We start from the raw sequence: 20,136 nt of genomic DNA, 5'->3' as shown, positions 1-20,136 counted from the left end.
TTATCTCTATTGAAATGTCTTAGAGGGTATCAAAGTAATTAATTCTCTCTTGAGTAACGGCTTGAAGCTCTGTAGGCATCTGGTTTTACTAAGTTATGGTGTAACTTCTGTATTGAAGAAACCTGTCTGAAAATTTATCTCATCTGTTTTCCAGTTGCTAGTGACATTTCCTTGACTGGTGGCACAGTAGTTCAGCGAATTCGCTTAGCAGATGAAGTAGAAAACCCGGGAATGGCAAGTGGGATGCTAGAAGAAGACTTGATCCAATATTACCAGTTTTTAGCAGAGAAGGGAGATGTACAAGCACAGGTAAGATTTAGTTCACCTGATGGCATTCAGACATTTTTTCAAGAATTACAGCAACAGCTTTATGAAATATGGAAGCTTTAGCATTCTCTTCATCTAGAATCAACCTGTTTGTTATTTCCCCATTAGTTTTCATGCGACGAGACTTTAATTGCAGTGTGTTTAAGGTAGAACTTGGACAGAAAATGCAGAATTTTTTTTTGAAAATAAGTCCAAAACATTACAACTTCAGCATCTAAGGAATGAGATCTTGGCTATCACTAGAAACCAGCCAGACTATTTCAAGGATAGCTTCAGATGTTGTGGAGGAAGGCTAAATAAATAAACTGGCCTTGACAAGGGATTTCACTTTCTCACTGTTCCTGCTTTTGCGTGACTTCTGCAGGCTGGACCTCTTCTACACACAGTGCAGGAGGGGAGGATGCTAATAGAGGCAAATTGTCCCAGGCCAAGTTGGTCATGTGTGACTTAAGACTTAGGTAGATGGGATTCATGTGAACAGTTGTTACTTTACATATAGGACAGTATGTTGCTTCTATTTGGGATAAATTTCCATTGAGGCTAGTGTGAAAAAGTAGGACTATACTGTAGTTATTGAAGCAAATCTGTGCCTTCAAATTTTGTGGCATCTTCAAGTCTGATATTGTTTATCTTTGTGTATGTAATTAGCTCACCTGTATCTGTATTGCTTGAAAAAGGAAGTCCCAAGGGAAAAATTACTTACCTGCAACGTAAAATTTATTTTTAGGTTGGCCTTGGACAGTTGCACTTGCATGGGGGAAGAGGAGTAGAGCAAAATCACCAGGTACCATTTCTCTCTGTCTCTGAATCATATTACACTAGGTAGAGGGTGAGAAAGTATTACTGAGAAAACAGTGATGCACAAGTGTGTAAGTGCCACTGTATGGTATGTAACAATTTCAATAGCCTTGTTCAATGAAACTTAATCTTTATGTGACTAGAAGATGGAACTGATTTTTTTTTTACATAATTAGTTTAAGACGAACTGTCTTAGAAATGAGAATGTCAAAAATAAAAACTGGTTTTATCAGGTAGTACTGGAGCTGACTGAGATTTTGTATATGTGGTACAACCTTCATGATGCAGTGGGCATGCATTAGTGGTGTAGTGTAGTTTGTGGCTTACAAAAATATTTTGCTTCTCCAGACAAAACACTTCAACTTTAAATACTAAAGGTATTAAGTGTGCATAGAAAATAGAACTCCTGCTGATGTAAGCCAAGATTACTACCTTGCTTATGGAAGTTGAAATAGCTAACCTCCTCTTGAAGTATCTGTTGAAAAAATGGAGAGCTAAGGATGTGTAGTCCTGAGGATTATTTAATCCAATACAGTAATTATTTAACAGAAATTATTTATTGGTCATCATATTTAGAATACCTCAAAATGACTGTTTCAGGAGGGTTCAGGGATGATAATGAGTGGTCAGAAGGAGTATAACCAAATTCTGTGTAAAAGTAGAGTAGAATTGGCAAATCTTGCTAATTCTGAACAGGGTTTGATGATACAATAAAAAAGTAAGACTTAACTGTGTAACTAGTGCATAGTAACAGTTGTAGTTTGTTGGGTTTTCCCCTTCTGGTTTTTGGAATACACTGGTTAGAAGGATTGCTGCTTATTATTGCAATTATGTAAGTGAAGAACCCTGTCACATATATTAAATTAGGTGGGATTGATAACTTTATTCCCAGAAGAACCTAGTAACAAATCTACCTGCCTCGACTCCATTGCAAGAAAGCTACTCAAATAATAATGATGATGGTTAAAACACTTGTTTCCTTCTCTACAGAGAGCATTTGAATACTTCAATCAAGCAGCTAATGCTGGCAATTCCCATGCTATGGCTTTTCTAGGAAAGGTAAGGTATAAACACTCTCAAAAGCAAGAAATCTGCTTTGCAATGAAAAATAGCAATGTTCCCTGCTTTCTGATATCAGGCAATTTAAAACTTGAATTCTGGAGTCTATGTATTGTCATTTAACTCCTGTGTTGAATTTTTCTGCAAGATTTGAGTGTTGTAGTCTGTTATGTCTTGTCTGAGTTTTTCTTTACTTTAGGAATTTTTGGGATTTTTTAAATAGTGCTTGAACTAGAGGGTTTTTTTTAAAATCAAATAATTTTTTCAGTGTCCTTTTTTGTGGTGGAATTCAAAACTCTATACAGGCAACTATTCTTTTCCGCACAATGTATGGGGAAAAGCTAGGCTTCTCAAAACTTTGCCCAGCAGGAAATACCAAGTTGGGAAACAAAATGGGAAGGAAATTCTTCCAGTTTCATTCTGTGTAGAGAATTGAGGCATCTGAGTCAGAATTGTCAATAGGCCTGAACTTACTTTGCACTATAGCCTGAATCTATCTGCAGGGTGGGCCATTGTTTCAGTCACCTCAGATGAAGCCTTTTTGTCTAGGGGCAAATCTTACCTGACCAATCTAGTTGCCTTCTATGATGGAGCAGAAACAATGATCAGCAAGGGAAGCATGTCTGATATGAGCTATCTAGACTTTTGTAAGGCCTTCAGCATGGTCTCATACAACATCCTTGTCTTCAGATTGGAGAGATGTGGATTGAGGGGTGGAATATCCAGAAGATAAGGAATTGGATGAATGGATATAGCCCGCAAGTTGTGATTAATGGCCTTATGTCCAGGGGGAGGCTGGTAACAAGTGGGGTCCCTCAGGGCTCTGTCTTGGGACTGGTGCTCTCTAATATATTTACCAGTGGCACAGACAGTGAGATTGAGCACAGCCTCAGCAAGTTTGCAGATGACACCAAGCTGAGCACTGCAGTGACACAAAGGGATGGGATGCCATCCAAAGGGACCTGGGAAAACCTGAGATGTGAGCCCATAAGAACCTCATGAAGTTCAACAAGTGCAAATGGGAGGGCTGCACCTGTACAAATATGAGTTCAGACTGGGAGATGAACTCCTTGAGAGCAGCCTTGCGAAGAAGGACTTGGGGCATCTCACGGATGAAAAGCTGGATGTGACCCAGCAGTGTGCACTTGCAGCCCAAAAGGCAAACAGCATCCTAGCCTCCATCAAAAGAGGAGTGGCCAACAGGTTGAAGGAGGAAATTCTCCTCCTCTACTCTGCCCTCACGAGACCCCACCTGGAGTACTGTGTCCAGGTGTGTAGTCCTCAGCTGGACAAGACACAGACCTGTTGGAGTGAATTACAAAGGAGGGCCATCAAGATGACCAGAGGGATGGAGCACCTTTCCAATGCAGACAGGCTGAGACAGCTGGAGTTCTTCAGCTTGGAGAAGAAAAGGCTCCAGAGAGACCTCATTGCAACCTTCCAATACCTAAAGGGGTCTTACAAAAACGAGGGAGGGCAGCGTTTTGCACAACACATAGCGATAGGACAAGGAGAAATGGTTTTAAACTAAACAAGGAGAGGTTAAATGTTAAACCAAGGTCTTTATTCAGAGGATGGTGAGGCAGTGGAAATGGTTGCCCAGAGAAGTTGTGGGTATCCTATCCATGGGCAGTTCCAGGCCAGTTGTTTGGGCCCTGAGCAACCTGGTCTAGTGGCTAGTATCCCTGCCCGTGGTGTGGTAGCTCGATCTAGGTGATCTTTAACCCAGTTGTTGTATGATATCTAATTTAAAGCATGATTGGTGGGCTGCTGGCAGTGATGATAACGCATTACTGCTTAGAAAGATATTTAGGTCCCTTGTCTGAGATCTGGGTTGCAGATTACCTTCAGCCTGTGAGGACTGAAATCCTTATTACTCCATTTGAGTACCTTCTAGTGTTAGGCTACGATAAGCACCAGCTCTAACTCTTCTTTTTCGGGCTGTCATTGTAGTAGAGGACACGAAATTCATGTCCTTAAAGCATTAAAAAATAGCATAATGTGCTGTTCAAGGCTCCTGACAGAAGAAATTGCAGTTCCTACTTTCTCTATTGGTTGAGTGTTCTGTCACTAATTATTGTTGAAGTGAACTGTCTTTAGTAACCAATTTTTGCTTTGTTTTTGCAAAGTATTTTGACTGCCAATACAGTTTGATTTCCACTGGTCTCGAGATTTTTGCATGATTGAGTGTTTTTCACTGCACACTGGTAGAAGTTAAAAATGAAGGGTATTGTCATGAAAAATGTTTAATTTTATGAGCAGTTCATTTTCCATTAGAAAGTTAAAGGCTCTGAATTTTACAGCAGAGAGATGTATTTTCTGCTTCCGGACAAGTGTTAATGATTATTCAATAATGCAATAGTCAGAATAATCTAAGTACAATAGACTTCTTCTCAGTGTGTGAAGATGCTTCATGGTCTTCTTGATAAACTGACTGCTTTAGCTGTTCTTCAGTAATGGCTTTCTCTTTCAGATGTACTCAGAAGGAAGTGATGTTGTGCCTCAGAGCAATGAAACAGCCCTTCAGTATTTCAAGAAAGCTGCTGATATGGTATGATTATCCATAAGGTGGAACTACAGCATATGCACTAAGAAGTTGATTAGCTCTGAAATTCTGCAAATGCTTCATGTGCTCTTCCATTTGCATACACCTACTCCCAGTTTCTGTCCCAGATTAATTAGCCCATAATCTTTCTTACCTAAGATGTCAAAAACTGCTCTGGCCATGTGCTTCATGAAGCTCTGTTCAGCATAAGGAATCTAACTCTCACGAATAGAGTCTAACTCTATTTCAGCAATATGAAATACTGTCCACCTAAATAGTCTGCAATTCTATGAAGTGCTAGTGTTTGTTAATTTGAAGTTGTCTTGCCACAGGAATTTACAGTGCTTTAGTTTTGTGAATATGTAACAGTTTTATGCTTCTCATCTCATTGGACTGTTTGCTTTTTGGATCATGCTAACCCCTTCTATTATGTCTTTGACCTATCCCTTAAGATAGTGTTTGTACAGTTAAAGCATTTGTAGGTCCTCCAGGTGTTTAGCATGTGAAACACAGTTGATTAAGTTCTGAAGGGACTGTTGTAAGATAACTGCCTCCATGGTTCTTATATTCCACAATCAGAATGCTGTTCTACATCAGTGCTGAAGTGAGGATTTCTCAGTGTGCTCATTCCCTGCATTCACTGAAACTTCCTAATGTGTCCTATTGCCTGTCCTGGCACTGAAAGGAGTGCTGTCATGCCTGCTTTTGCAGGGGCAGTGGTTAGTAATGTAGCCCACAGGACAGCCACTATTCTACTCTTAACACAGGTTCTTAAAATTCCTGGAATTCTTTTGGCAGCTTCTGTAGCACCCAAAACATTTTGAAGTTGGAAAAACTAAAGATAAGTAAGCTATTAATGTCCCACCTTTGTAGGGTTATGGGTTCTACATCTTGTAACATCCTACATACTTGTAAAAGTGCACAGGAGACTTTTATAACTAATACTGAAAGTTTTTTCCCTGTTCATCAGCTGTGTAGTTACTGAATAAAAGTTAGTGTAAATGCTGTTTCCTCCCTAAATAACTAACTACTAGGAGCAAAAAAATTATCTCTCTTGAGTACTCTGTATGTTTTAATGATGTTAAAGACGTACCAGAAAGATGTAGGTGTAGGTTTTGCCGTTCTTTACAGAAGTGTTTTTCTGTGTTTTCAGGGTAATCCAGTTGGACAGAGTGGATTAGGAATGGCTTACCTCTACGGAAGAGGTGTTCCAGTGGTAAGCTTTTGACAGTCGTCTTTCTAATCATAGGTGATTGTGTGACTTTTTGTTGTCACCAGATTTTTGTTTTTCCTCTGGAGGGCTGTAGAAGGCTTAATTGTGAAGATTTCTGTTACACTGAAAATTCCTTGAGGAAATCTGTAACGTAAAAAAATGCACTATGGAATTAGTGCATAGGCGGCAGCTATGAAAGAAACATCCAGATTTTCCTCTCAAAAGTTTTAGAATGTTACTTAAGCTATTAGAAATGCATAGAAGTGTGCATTTTAGCAGGAGATTTGAGCTTGTCTATAATTTTCTTGTGAAATAAAACAAATCCTAACTGTCCCCATTTTGTGTCTCTTGTGGGAGTGGAGGAACACTTTGAAACTTTTAATTAGTTCATTTGCTTTTCCCACAGGAAGGTTTCTTGTCAAATCTTTTATATTTAGCTACGCAGATACTCAAAAGTTGAATTAGACCAAAGTTGAGGAAATAAGTAAGTGTTCTAGAAACAGAACAGAGCTTCCATTCTATTAAGCATAGCTGTCCATATCAATGCTGTTTGTGGATGCCAGCTTTGAGATAGCAGCTGAGTCATAACAGGCTAAATATCATTGTAGTCTATTTCCTTTTTTTGGTTCCAGTTTTTGAACAGACGAATACTTTCACTGGAAAATCTTGCTATAATTTTTCTGTAAAACAGATCTGTCCTTTCACATATGCACATTTTCTCTCTTAAACTTTGGTGTGTTGCAAGGCTCTAATGACTGGACCAAATCTTTCTGCAGAACTATGAGCTAGCACTGAAGTATTTCCAGAAAGCTGCAGAACAGGGATGGGTTGATGGACAGCTTCAACTAGGTTCCATGTATTACAGTAAGTGACATCAAAACCATTTGAAGGTCTAAGCACTTGCCCTTTCAGTCATTGTTCACTAGGTGGCATTAGAAGTTTGCCTACACTGCATGTAGGATGGGCTTACTACATTGAACTCGTATTTCATTCTGGTTTTTCCTAACGTTTTCACAGTGCTTTTCTAGAGTTATTTTAAAGAGTAAGTAGTGTATTTCATACAACACTGCTTTTCAAGAGGAATGAATAGCAATGATTTAATCTTTCTTTTAGATGGCATTGGAGTCAAGAAAGACTATAAACAAGCTTTGAAATATTTTAACTTGGCCTCCCAGGGTGGCCACATTCTCGCTTTTTATAATCTGGCTCAGATGCATGCTACTGGCACTGGAGTGATGCGGTCCTGTCATACTGCTGTTGAGGTAAGGTCACCCATTTATGAAGATAAATAATACTGATTTGCAAGAGATTGGCTATGATCACATCAGTCTGTATAGGACATTTCCAGCAGTGACTGCAGAGTCAATGCTATTAAAAGGGAAAGTGGTATATTAACAAACTTGTTTGTATTTTGTGAGAAAAAGCTTTTGCTTTTATGTCATGTCAGGTTTGTATTTCCTTTATTAACTTCAAAGAATGCAATACAAAGCAGGCAACAGTAACTTAATAGTACCAAATTCTTCTTTTATACCTCTATTTGAGCCTAACAAATCTAAGATACTAAATAATTCTGACTAAGCATCTGAATCTTAAAAGTTACTATTTTTACTTACTAAGAATTTTACAAGTTACTGAGCATCTATCTGCTTAGCAACTTGTATCTAAAAGTAAGCCTGTCTTAAGCAGTGGAGTTTGCTTGTCATGTTTTTCATGTGAGATATAAATATTTTGAACAGGCATCAGAATGTTCAAGTGTTACTTCTTGCAAAAACTAAATTTTTGAAGTTCCTGACAATCAGTACCTCCCCCTTCCTTTTTTCTCTGCAGTTGTTTAAGAATGTATGTGAACGGGGGCGTTGGTCTGAAAGACTGATGACTGCCTACAACAGCTATAAAGATGGTGATTCAAATTCTGCTGTGGTTCAGTATCTTCTTCTGGCAGAACAAGGCTATGAAGTTGCACAAAGCAATGCTGCTTTCATTCTTGATCAGAGTAAGAATCCAAATATGTACTGAAAAGGTTTTTTCTGGAGGTGGCATGTTAAAACTTTAATGATGCTCTTGTCATCTTTCCTGCTCTTCACACTGGAAAGTAATCAGTTTTCATTTTCACTTCCAAGGATCACTTCGTACACTGAAAGTTAAAATACATTTAGTTTTTGACTTAGGGATTTTAAAATGACATAGGCAGAAAGCCTTTAGAAACTTGCACAGTGCTAAAAATTCTCTTCCCTGGATTTCCTAAGCACAATTGTAAAAGTAGGAATTGCATTAAGTTTACCTTTGACCTGTACTATGCATAGAAGTCTGTGTCCTTTGTTCTTTTTCTTATGATTCATTTTCTCAGCACCTTCTTCTTTGTGTGACTTGACTGATGCTACTCTTGAAGCAGGGGTAAGGAGCTGGGCAGCCAGTTCTCTTAGATTTGAAAAAAAAAACTTGTCCCATGTGTCTTACTACAACAAGCTGGCTAGAATTTGGATTTACTGGAAGTCATTGGGAGACAATGGAAGTACAATGGCAAAGCTTTCTAGAAACTGCAAAACCCAGTATTTTAAACTTTCTCTATACCAAATCTAGGTCTCATTTCCAGCTTTATATCTTGGCTTTGAAAGCACCTATTTATGGCTGATGGGCTAATCTAACATCTTCATTTCCAGTTAATGTTTTTCAAAGGTGTCTGAGTGAATCACCTTTATATAAGGTACAGTAATGACAGCCTTGGCTGGAACTGTGTGCTTGCAAAGAAACAGCCTTTTTCCCTGAGTTAAAGCTCTGATTGTCTTTACTCAGATATATCTGCATCTCAGCTGGAGATTGGTTTAAAATTACTTTATATGTTTTATACAGAAAATCTTTGTGTCAGCTGTGGGATAGTACAGCTGAAACCAGAATTACACTAGAAGTTCAAGTTACAAATCCTTTGAATTGTCCCAACTCTGATAGTTCATGAACCTTCAAATTGTGATGTGAACAACTTCTGAAGTAGCTGAAGCACTGCTGTGTAATAGACTAGTCTCTGGCTGGTTAAGGAGTTTAAGTCTTTGTTTTAGCTGACTAGACCTGGGTTTCAGATGGTCAAACTGTAACTGGTTATACTTCAACTTTGTGTTTGTCAAAGTCCAAATTATGTGCTCTTCAGAGTTGCATTTTCTGTCATTCCTCAAGTATGCATCAGAATCTCCTACAGCTGGAATGGGAGAGATGCTTGGTAAGCCATAGTTCAGGATGAAATTACATAGTTTGTTCCTAGCTCTGTTGTGTGGGCAGTTAAATGGAAAGGCCATATAAATGAAAGGGTTTTTTATAAGTTTCAGATGGGTTGAATCTTGTTTGTTCTATAGCAGATTGCTTCAAGTTTTTAACTTCAGCAGACTGAAGATAAGCAGAGGGATTTTTGTGGTTGTCTGTGCATATACCATGGTTCTATTTAACTGGATTATTTTCTTCTTTAGAAGAAGCTAGCATAGTAGGAGAAAATGAAACCTATCCTCGAGCTTTGCTTCACTGGAATAGAGCAGCTTCTCAAGGTATGTCTGTACCTCACAATTCCAATAAATTTATTTTTATGTTGATCCTTTGCATAACAAAAGGCATGGGGATCTGTGGCCCAGCCAGGTTAGGAGACACAGCAGGAGTTAAGGACCCCAGACTTAAGTATGGACAGATAGTGAGGGTATAAAAGCCCAGGGATTCCTTTGTTTGGGATTCCTCCTTGGAAATACAAGCTCAGGCTATTTTTTGTGTTACTGTGCCATTATTAAATTGTTTAAAAGATAAAGGCATCTGAGACTCTCTCTTGGAGGGTCAAACTAGTAAGGAAAGCTTGTCTGGCTGTGTGAGAGTGACACAAGTCGGGAGTCAAGCGCCCATCAGCCCTTGCAGCCACCCACTGTGAAGGGGGAAGGTGCTTCAGTCCCTGCATAACAGTCTGTAGTGGTGGGAGTGTGAAGGCCAGAGTGCCTCCAAAATGGTCAGACAGGAAGGTTTCCTTAACATTTAGTAGAGCCATTAATCTCTGATTTCATATGTTTTGCTATGAAACATGTAAAGAGGAAAAGTTTACCTCCTACTGTTCAACGGAAGTTGTATCCCAGGTAGGGTAGTTGCCATTTTTTGTTCTGTTGTTATCTATTGCAGTGTCATTGCAATATCCTTGCAGGTCTGAGCCTTTCTGTGATTCTGAAGACTAAAAAGACTAAAATACAAATGTATTGTGTGTTTCTTTTTGTTTTTTTCTTTCTTTTTACAGTTCATATGGAATTGTAGAGCAGTGTTAAACCACATTAGCAATGTGTGCACTGACTCTTCTAAAAATACATCTGCTTGAAAAAATTGATCCAAAATCCTTAAGAGTAATTTGTTACTTTTCATCATTTATAAGAAATGCAATTTCCTATTCAAAGTAGGCAGAGTCCAGTGATCAAGAATGCAGCCTTGATGTCCAAACAACACAAATTTAAGCTCTGGTGCTTGTAATCCTACCCTAACATAAGCAAAAAGTGAACTTAATGATGAAGTATCTTTAGGTATTTGACTTCCAAATGGATGTATCTACACTAGTATCCATCTACTAGTTTTTGACTTTAGAGTAAGAGTACTATGCAAATTCAGACTTGCAAGGCTTTCAGTTGAAACTTAAGAAATTGAGATGATAACATGGATGATGAGACACTATTTTTCAAGCTTCCAGTGTTACTGCTTTTAAAAAAAAGTTGAATCCTTTAAAGGCCATATAGCAAATGAATTTTTTTTCAATAATGTCAGGTTTTAAGTTGATACCACTTCATAGCAATAAAAATGGTGGTAGGATTACTAGGAAAAGGTCTTAACTGCAAATAGAAATTGGTTGTATTTTGGTTAGCTTAATCAAATGTAAAAAATAAAAGCTGTTTATGTAAGGGGTGGTGAAAGATTAAAAGTGTGTACAAGCTGTGAAAAGTAATACTAACACTCCTAGTACCTCTTCATAGGAAGCCAAAAAGGGTTTCTTTACCTAGCTATTTTATCCTCCTTTTTTTGTTTGTTTATTGATTTTTAGGATATACTGTTGCAAGAATTAAACTTGGAGATTACCACTTTTATGGGTTTGGTACTGATGTTGATTATGAAACTGCATTTATTCATTATCGACTGGCATCAGAGCAGCAGCATAGTGCTCAAGCAATGTTTAATCTGGGCTACATGCATGAGAAGGGATTGGGCATCAAGCAGGTGAGTAAGCTGTAGACTGAGAGTCTGCTTTGTTAGGGTACATTTGCTAATAATCAATTAAGTCCATATACTACTGAGCTTTGGGTACTATATAACCACTTAATTGGAATTAATTGGTTAATTGGTTTCCCAGTACCTTCACCAATAGGCAGTGGATAACTATATTGACTTCACACTTCACTATGTGAAGTAACGATGCATAGACGGGGAAGAAACATTTGCCCAAAATTGTGAATATTGGCAAAAAGGGTGCCATACGATTCAGTAATGCTTTCAAGACATTGAAGTGTAGTGATATGAATGCAAATCAGATCCAGGCTCATGGTATTTTAGTGTAGGATTATTCTTGTCCTCTGAAACACTGGTTAAATTGTTTCCTGTAAAATGACATATTGAAAACAAGGTAAGAAAGCATAACCACAGCCAAATCAACTGTGGTTTTTCAAGTTAGGCCAGCTACATCATGTAAAGAAGACAGTATATCTGGTTCTTCTAGGAAGCCTGTGGTGTGCTGCTGTCCATGAGTTAATTCTTATGGAATCCAGAACAACAGATTTCTGTATGTGCCAAAATAGTGCAACTGGCAATTGCATACTAATTTTGAGCAGCCTACCTTAGTGTAATGTATGAATTTAATAACTTGACCTGAAACTGTAAGAAATGGTTTCATTTACTCTTATTTTCTGTGAGCTTCAACTTTTCTTTGTCTACATATGCACATCTTCATTATTCTGTTTGTCTATTAAAATACCAGTTTTTGCTTCTTGACAAAATACAAGAACAATGCAGAGCAGATCATAGGTCAGTGTTGTTACTTGGCAGCATCAGGCAATCAACATCTGAAAAATGCTGCATTACCTAGATGCAGAAGTGACAACACAGTACGCAAACCATTTTTTCTAAAGTTTTTTTTCAAATGTTACTTTAGGATGGTTTTCCCTTTGTAACTGAGCCCTCAAAAGTAGTTGACTTTTGAAAACAAGTGTGCAGCTCAAAGCAACATATATGAAGTTGGAGGTTTTCTTCAAAAAAAATTCTTTCAGGCCTGGACCTTTTTATTTTGCTTCTGTTTTGAATACAATGTAGATCAAATAATGAAAAGGTTTGAAAAAGTTATTGCATCATGTTCATCATGATGAGAAAAATGATTGCTAATGCTGTCATTTGCTTGGAGTGTACTTCATTCTGAAGCAGAGATGGTTACACACAGGGAGACAAAATGAGTGCACAAAGACTCAGGATGAGCATATGTAGTCTTGCTTTATGCAGAGGAATAATATTTTCTCTCATTCAGATCCACCATGGAATGAAATGTGAAATTGCAAGCGAAACAGAGATAGAGATATAGGAAAGGAGCACTGAGAATGTCTAAGCAAGGAAACTGCATGTATAAAACCAGTCTTAGTAATTCTGAATATGTAATGTCTGCTTTCTGTGTTCTAAAACTTTACAACCCTAAGATGAGAAGATGGAGATTTAGGACAAATTAGATAAGGCTACATACTGGGCCAAGATATTCTAAAAAAGGCTAAGACTGAGTTTTGCATGAAGCAGAATATTTGGCTTTCACAGAATGGAAATTGCTTAATTTTGAGCACCTCTGAAAATGACTGACAGTTGAAGTCATATTTCCTGGTGTAGTAGGATGTCTACCACTGAAGTCTGTTCTTCCACTAGGGGCTTCTGGATGGGATATATAAACTGTAGTAGTACTGTAGTATGTAACAAAATTGGGGGGCTAGTGTTTGAAGAAAGGGACATGTACTTTAAATCTTTCCTCACCTTGTCATGGAGATTGCAAACACTCCAGAGCCAGGGAGAGTGTTCCAATAAGGGGGCCTGCACAACTTCAGTTCAGCTCACTGTTTGTTCTGGATAAATGTGGTATTTCTTAATATGGGCATTTTTTTTTTCCCCACCAAACAGCTTTTGCCTTATTCTCACTTTAATTATTGAATAAATAGTCTTTTTCTTACATATAGAATTTTATGCTATGCTTCCTGTACCAAGATGGTTTTCAAACTCAGACCAATGCCAAATACTAATCCCTTTCACAAATCTAAGTGTACACATGTACACTTAGACACTTTTCATAGATTTAATGCTGTCAGTCCCTGAGGATACATGTCAGAATGAAGATGGTTTCCATAAACTGCTCAAAATGAAGAATGAGTTAATTTTATTACAGTATCATCTTCAAAATTTGGTGTGGTATTTCAGTGCTATTTGTGTGTTATAGCCCAGACTCTTATGCTTTGCACTTTTCTGTCAAGTAAGAGTAAAGTATATATAAGCAGAATGAAGTGCTTGCTAATTAGAAATGAAAATACGTCATTATTTAGGATCTCCTTTTAAACCAACACTAGCACAGTGCAGAGGAGGTAAGGAAACACTTTTAAATAGTTACACAAAAGATAAACTTTCTAGCCTCAATGAGTACTAAGATTTGTTCTATTAAATTAAAATACTAAAATGTGAGCTACTACATCTCATTCATTTGTCAACTTTCATACTGTTATTTCCACAAGTGTTATAGAACTAAGCTTTGCTGTATCAATGAAAAAACCTTTATGGTATTAACCATCAGGAAACTATCAGATGAGCATGTGGCATGAAGTCCTGGAGATTTCTGTTATTTTAAGTGCCCAATTTGGAACATTTTCAGAGGCAAGTCTTAGATGAGCCTATTCTTCACATTGTTGGGTAAACATAGCCAGTTTATATCCAAATATCCTAACATTGCACAGTATGTATCTGAAGCAGAGCTGAAAAAAACACTGAACAAAAAACAAAACTTACACTATTTAGTACATGTACACTCAGTTCTTACAGTCACCACCTTGTTTCAACTGCCACCAAAGAAAGCACTAATTTAAGCTCTTCCTTAAATTGCTCTTCATGCTCATACTTTTGCCAGGCTGCTCTCACTAATGCCAGTTATGTGCATATTGGACAAGTAGTAAAATCTTATTTGTTTATATGTGCAGAAATTATTAGAAGCTGCACTATGCAGCAGGCATACTTTAGTGTAACTGAGAGGAAATGCTGCTGCATATTCCTCTGAAACTTGGGTTTTCTTAGTCTTTTATGTTGCTTGTGTTGGAGATGCTGGAGTACTAGAGTTTCTGAAATACATGCCTTGGTTTACATTGAATAGGTTGAATATGTTATTGCTAACCTGTTCATGAACTTCAAGTCTAGCATCAGTTAAAATAGCTTCATCCTCAAATTGAAGCTTCCATTTACTTGTTTATTCAAAGGTGAACATATCTCAGGAAAAGAAAACAAACTATGGTTTCTTTTTGCAAGTTCTTCAAAACTAAGCTTTGTGTTTTCTTAACTGCAGGATATTCATCTTGCAAAACGATTCTATGACATGGCAGCAGAAGCAAGCCCAGATGCCCAGGTTCCAGTCTTCCTAGCACTTTGCAAGCTTGGAGTGATTTATTCCTTGCAGTACATACGAGAAATCAATGTAAGTAATGCAGAATTAAAAGAAAACAGCAAATGTGTTTTCCATTTTTAAAAGAAGCTCAGCTTGTAATCCTACTTGAGTAGAAGTATTGCTTGAGCCTTGTGCAAACTTAGGATAGATTTGTGTTCTACCGTTGCATATTAAGAAAGTCACTGAAGTTTTCATTCCTGTTTCCTATTTGTGCAACTCTGAAACTGAAATGTGCACAGGCAGTGCTCTTCTGTGTTGTTCTTCCCTTGAAGAGAATTTCTCAGAACTGTTTGACTGTTCTAATCCATGACCATCTGCTATCAGAATGAAGCAGATTTAACTGATATAATTGCTCAGGGGAAAAAAATTATATCTCTAATTCTCCTGCTATTTTATATTCAGCTGTAACAACCCCATTAGAGTTGTGTTTGATCTCTGTGGGGGGAAAAATGTATTTGTATTAGATAGTTTAGGTTCCTACTGGGTGATGGCTGTGGAAAAAAAATTGTCCGGAATTAAAGTGAAGTCTTTCCGATATTTCTCAGTTTCTGACATCTTACTGCCTTTTTGGATTAGTTAATAAATTAAAATGGTATGGAAGTTATTACCACTTAGAGCAAATGCAGTTTCAGGCAGTTAGCAAACTTGGACAAATTATAGTAACCTTGAGGCTGAGGATAGTCAAAACACTCTAAGTCAATTGGGTAAATACCCACATAGCACTCACAAAAGGTAGTATGCAGAACACAGCTTTTCTTAGATAAAAGTCTGCTGCTCAGATTTAAATTAGCAGTGACTGTGTAGTATCATCAGATACAGTAGTGAAGCATAAAAGTGTGTGTTGGCTAATCCTTATGCAAATGGAGTCTTACAAAAAGATACTTCAATCAAAACTAAAAGTAAGTCACTTTAATTTCCCTGTCCATTACCCGCACAAATCTCAGCGTTGTACTGCACACGTGTCCTGAGGCTTGATGCTCTGTCATTCATGGGAAAGCCACAAAACTCCATAGTTCTTTCATCTCTAAGTTCTCATAGAACTTTCATCTCTAAAATAGAAAATAGAGTACCTCATTCTATATAGCATGGCTCTTAGTATTAATGGTATTTTAGTTCCTGGAAACTAAGAATGTCACTGATGTGATACTATTTTTCAGAGAGGAAGAGACACTAAATTTTAAAACTGGTACTTGTACATGAAAACAGTTACAAGTCAAATTTAAAATCAAAGTAATTTACCATTTGTATTCTTTCACATGATGTGGACTTTTTCTTTCTTAGATAAGAGAGGTATTCTCACATATTGATATGGACCAGCTGCTGGGGCCTGAGTGGGATCTCTACCTTATGACTATCATCGCCTTGCTCCTGGGAACAATTATAGCTTACAGACAAAGGCAACACCAAGCAATTCCCAGACCAGCAGGACTGCGGCCAGCTGTGCCTCAACAAGAACCGCCCCCAGAGCATCAACCACCACAATAGCAACAAGAGCCTCAGTGAAAGAACTGGATTTTTCCAAAAGGAACAATTTTCATTGTGAATTAGGACTTTGGATCAACAGTCCCTCCCCAAAAGAGGCACAAAGAAGTTTAAAAAAAAAAGTTTGAAAGCTGCTTAGAATGATGCCTTTTTTTCAGGGATAAGAAAATTATTTTGAAACTGATTTGAATGTTATTTCAGTGCCAATGGAATAACACTATGGCTTTTTTCATGGAAACACAAGAGTGCTACTACAAAAATGTTGCCTGCTGTATCTAGTTCCTCTTTATTCAGAGTCCTTTTCATCTCCAGAGAGACATAAGGCGAGCAGTGGAAGTTTTTTGCCTGCTTAATAGCAGTTGCCCTTTTTTAAAATAATAATAATAAATTTATGGCAAATTTAAGTCCAAGAAGCTGAACTATATTCAAATTCTGAAAAGATTAGAGCTGTTAGGAACTTAAATTCTGACCTGCATCCCAAGTATTTCTATAGTCCTTATTTTTTTTATGATTTCTTACATTTCGATCTTTTACGCTGTCTTGGATGGTTTAACACAGATTATTGATAAACCCTCTAAAACTAAGCCAGCAAACATGCCATTCTTCATTTGGGTGTTTTCCTCCATTCCCCTTACACAGTTCTCAGCAGTCAGTATGTAGCCTGTGAGGTGGAGTGGAACAGATTAGGTAAAGCTTGTCAGTTGAAAACTGTCCACACAGCGCCCAGATCTCACATACTTCTAAAATTTTTCAGGAGCCTGTGTAGTTTGCAAGCCTTCATGACATGAAACCATATTGGTAGTGTTCCTAAATTTTAATTTGTCTTTACTAAGAGGCTGAGTCTAGATTTCAGAAAGCACCAGTATTACTGCACACACTGAAGAAAGAGCCAGAAATCTCAGTGAGTTAGCTGAATTGCTTTTAGAGTTGGAAGTTCTGTGTTTAATTTTCAACAATCCTGTTAGTGATTTGTACGGCAAGAAAGAAATGTCTGTATCTCATGCATGCATCTGCTTAATGCATCTACAAAAAAGAGCCACAAAAATGCATACTTCCTACAAAAGGGCATGGGCTTATGCCAGTGATGCTACTCCAAAGCTACAGGGGTGCTCTGGCTGTTGCCAACCTCTCTTACACCTGGCATAGAGGAAAGTCACAGTAATGTCTCTGCCTGTGCCATCTCGAGGACCCCTTCTAAAAAGAAAATCCAAAGAGAAAGAAGACTAGTGGCTTCTTGATGCCACCAGGTCAGTGTAAAGGCCTTTTAATGAGTGTGAAGAATGTGACCTGTGGACTGATGATTTAAGACTGCAAGAGGAATCTTCACTTAGAGTGACGATTTTCATTGAACTATAATTTCCAGGGCTGGGGGTGGGAAGCAGTGGGGGAATAGTTTAGAAGCACGAAATGCAGAAGTGTCTGTTCTTATTTACCAATGGTAATTAAATATTGGTTTCTGTACTAGCATTAAACCCTCTGAATATAATGTTATAAAGCTGAATGAATACAAATGAGGAGGCTTTAGCTGCTTTCTGACAAAAGATGTTGTGTTTAAAGGGTTAAGGGCTTCTTTTCATGCAAATGTTTTTCTGGTGTATTGGCAACAATGTATCAATACACTTAATTTAGAATTGAGATTTTTGGTATGGTTTCATACTTGGTACATTTGCGAAGAGATCATTTTACGATAGATCTCTAGTTTGGGATAGGAGATACGTAATCCATCCTTTTGTAAATGGAAATGTCATGGATAACTAGTATTAAAGGTACTAGTATTATAGGTGGAACTTCTCACTACTTCATAATGTTTATGTTGGTCATATGAAGACAAATCTTTTAGTGTGGAGGGTTACAGCATGTTGTAGAGGAATGTCTTGTTCAGTCCATTAGCAGATGAAACAGTATTGAACTTAAATGTGTCTTATATGTACAGCATTCCCCAGCTGCATTTCTAAGATAGCTGCGACTTCTGAACACTCCCTCTTGAAATACTTTGCCACTGTCACTTAATAACTCTTTTTTAGCTTGGCATGAGTAAATTAAAGATTATATGGAAAATGTTCTTTAGTTAAATACCATTGGTTCATTGGTATTGGTCTTGTAGGCAATTTAACAACTTTGTTACTGCATTATTAAAATGTTTTGGTTGTTGATCTATTAGAACTAAATTCTAAAAGCTCTATTCTACTTGCATGAGAATCTCTCATCACTGCTGCTATGTGACAGTCTTATAGATGACTTTCAATGAATCTGATGCATTTTTACATCCAAGAAATCAGCAGAAGAAAACAATTGAAGATCAGCAAGTTACTGCATTTAAAAAAAATGCTTTTTGAAGGAGCAATAAGAAAGTCTTTCTCCTGCTTTTTTCCCTTCCACCAAATCACTACCACTAACTTTTCAGATGACATTCATTTGAATGTGGTGGTAGAAGAAAAAAGGTACTTACCATAAATAATGGCAAGTTAACTCAGGGATTAAAGAAATGAATACGTTTTCTAAGTCAGTTATCTACACCATGACTTCAGTTTTTGTGACAATCCCTTACTACTCTGTTCTGAAACTTGCATTTTGAGAAAAGTATATATAACCCTTACTAGCAATATGTTCCTTGTACTCAGTTAATCAAGCATCTTTTTCCTAAAGAAGCTGAGTTGCTCAGTTTACTGTAGTGAAGTACTTTTCCCTTTTAAGTAGCACACAGGTTGTCTTACAGCTTATATGCAGGAGTATTTTAGAAGGGAAATTTGATTTAAGAGAAGCCTTCTTGGGTGTGTTCAGCATGGTTTGAATGGAAAAGTTGTACTCTTTGTGTGTAATAACATAGGCCAGAGCCTGTCTGTTTGACCTTCATAGACACATGCTCTTTTTCCCTGCACAGAAAATGGAACTACAGAGCAGTGTTATTGGTGGGATTTTTATATGTAGGAAAGCTGTGGGAAAATACAGAGAAATACATTATTCTGCATCTCAGATTATTAATCAAAGACATTAGCTGTTCTTGCTAGTTCAAGGAAACACTGACCTGTTGAGAAAACAGGATTTTAGTTCATCACTGGTGAAACTTGTCCCAGAGCTGTTAAAATAATTTGCTTGTTTTATATTGTCCATGATGGGACAGTGTAACAGCAGATAAGGCCTTTGATACAAACATCCCCGTGAGACTTTTGTGAGATAGTTTTACTCACTTTTTAGTCATCTTCCATAAGTCAGCTACTCTTATTAAAAAATAAAAGAAACAAAAACTCTCAAATGTTTTCATTTGGGGGAAGAACATTAGGTTATGGCTTGTGAAAGGACTTTTTAAGACTATGCATTATCTAATTTCCACCTATTATATGCTAGTTTTGGCCTATAAAAGGGGATTACACTCACCTTCGCAAGTTGCTTTCCTTTTAGATAGGCAACAATGAACTGAAATTCTATTTTTGTTTCAGAGAATATTAAACTGAAAAGATTTAGTTTGATTTGAACTACTGCAAATGCATATGGCAAATAGGGACTATTGGGGGCATCCCTTTGTTTTTATCAGCTACAGTTCTTTAAGGGGTCTTGTAGGAGTTTTGTAAATTTATTTTGTATTTAAAATCAGTATAAAGGCTGGTCAAATGTAATATAATTGTGTAAACAAATTCTGTTAATAGAAAGATGTACAGATTCATTTTGTACTGTATCTTTAATCTTGTGAAATAAAGATACCACCTGTGTGGTTACCCTCAGTGTTCACAGTGGTTATGATAACAGAAGATGTGAATTGCTAGTCACGTGCACTGGTATGTGCCACTGTTCAATGCATCCCTTCTTGTAAAGATTCTCATACTTTCACTTCCATTCCTTAGGAAGGGCAAAGAAAGGGGGAATGGATCATTATGCATTTTGTCTTCAGTTATGCTATAAACATGCCCTCTGTGTGAGTGTGTGTGTGTGACAGTGTATACAGATAGCATTTGTACCATGCCTGGTAGAGACAGAACTGCTGAGTGATTCAAGAGTAGTGACCAGTAACTTTAGAATTACTACTGCATTTTCAATACTGATACAGGGATAATTCAC

The 20,136-nt window shown here is 37.4% G+C and overlaps 1 protein-coding gene across 4 annotated transcripts in view; it reads left to right on the top strand.

The window, feature by feature from the left end:
• The window catches only part of SEL1L (SEL1L adaptor subunit of ERAD E3 ubiquitin ligase), a 36,354-nt gene extending 16,547 nt beyond the window's left edge, over positions 1-19,807 (top strand). The window contains exons 10-21 of one of the 4 annotated variants that reach the window (XM_015631001.2): positions 155-309; positions 1,055-1,111; positions 2,116-2,184; positions 4,658-4,735; positions 5,883-5,945; positions 6,719-6,806; positions 7,056-7,204; positions 7,770-7,935; positions 9,398-9,472; positions 10,984-11,156; positions 14,503-14,631; positions 15,883-19,807. In XM_015631001.2, the coding sequence (XP_015486487.1) occupies positions 155-309; positions 1,055-1,111; positions 2,116-2,184; positions 4,658-4,735; positions 5,883-5,945; positions 6,719-6,806; positions 7,056-7,204; positions 7,770-7,935; positions 9,398-9,472; positions 10,984-11,156; positions 14,503-14,631; positions 15,883-16,086 (1,406 nt within the window). In that variant the 3' untranslated portion in view covers positions 16,087-19,807. Of the gene's footprint in view, positions 1-154; positions 310-1,054; positions 1,112-2,115; positions 2,185-4,657; positions 4,736-5,882; positions 5,979-6,718; positions 6,807-7,055; positions 7,205-7,769; positions 7,936-8,602; positions 8,647-9,397; positions 9,473-10,983; positions 11,157-14,502; positions 14,632-15,882 lie in introns of those variants that run through there. The other 3 variants (XR_004497723.1, XR_004497724.1, XM_033514882.1) reach the window with 3 other exon arrangements.
• Positions 19,808-20,136: the final 329 nt, after the last annotated feature.

This window comes from Parus major, chromosome 5 (assembly GCF_001522545.3).
Source record: "Parus major isolate Abel chromosome 5, Parus_major1.1, whole genome shotgun sequence".
NCBI lineage: Eukaryota > Metazoa > Chordata > Aves > Passeriformes > Paridae > Parus > Parus major.
Note: the sequence above shows the minus strand (reverse complement) of the source record. Positions and strands in the feature narration are given on the sequence as shown.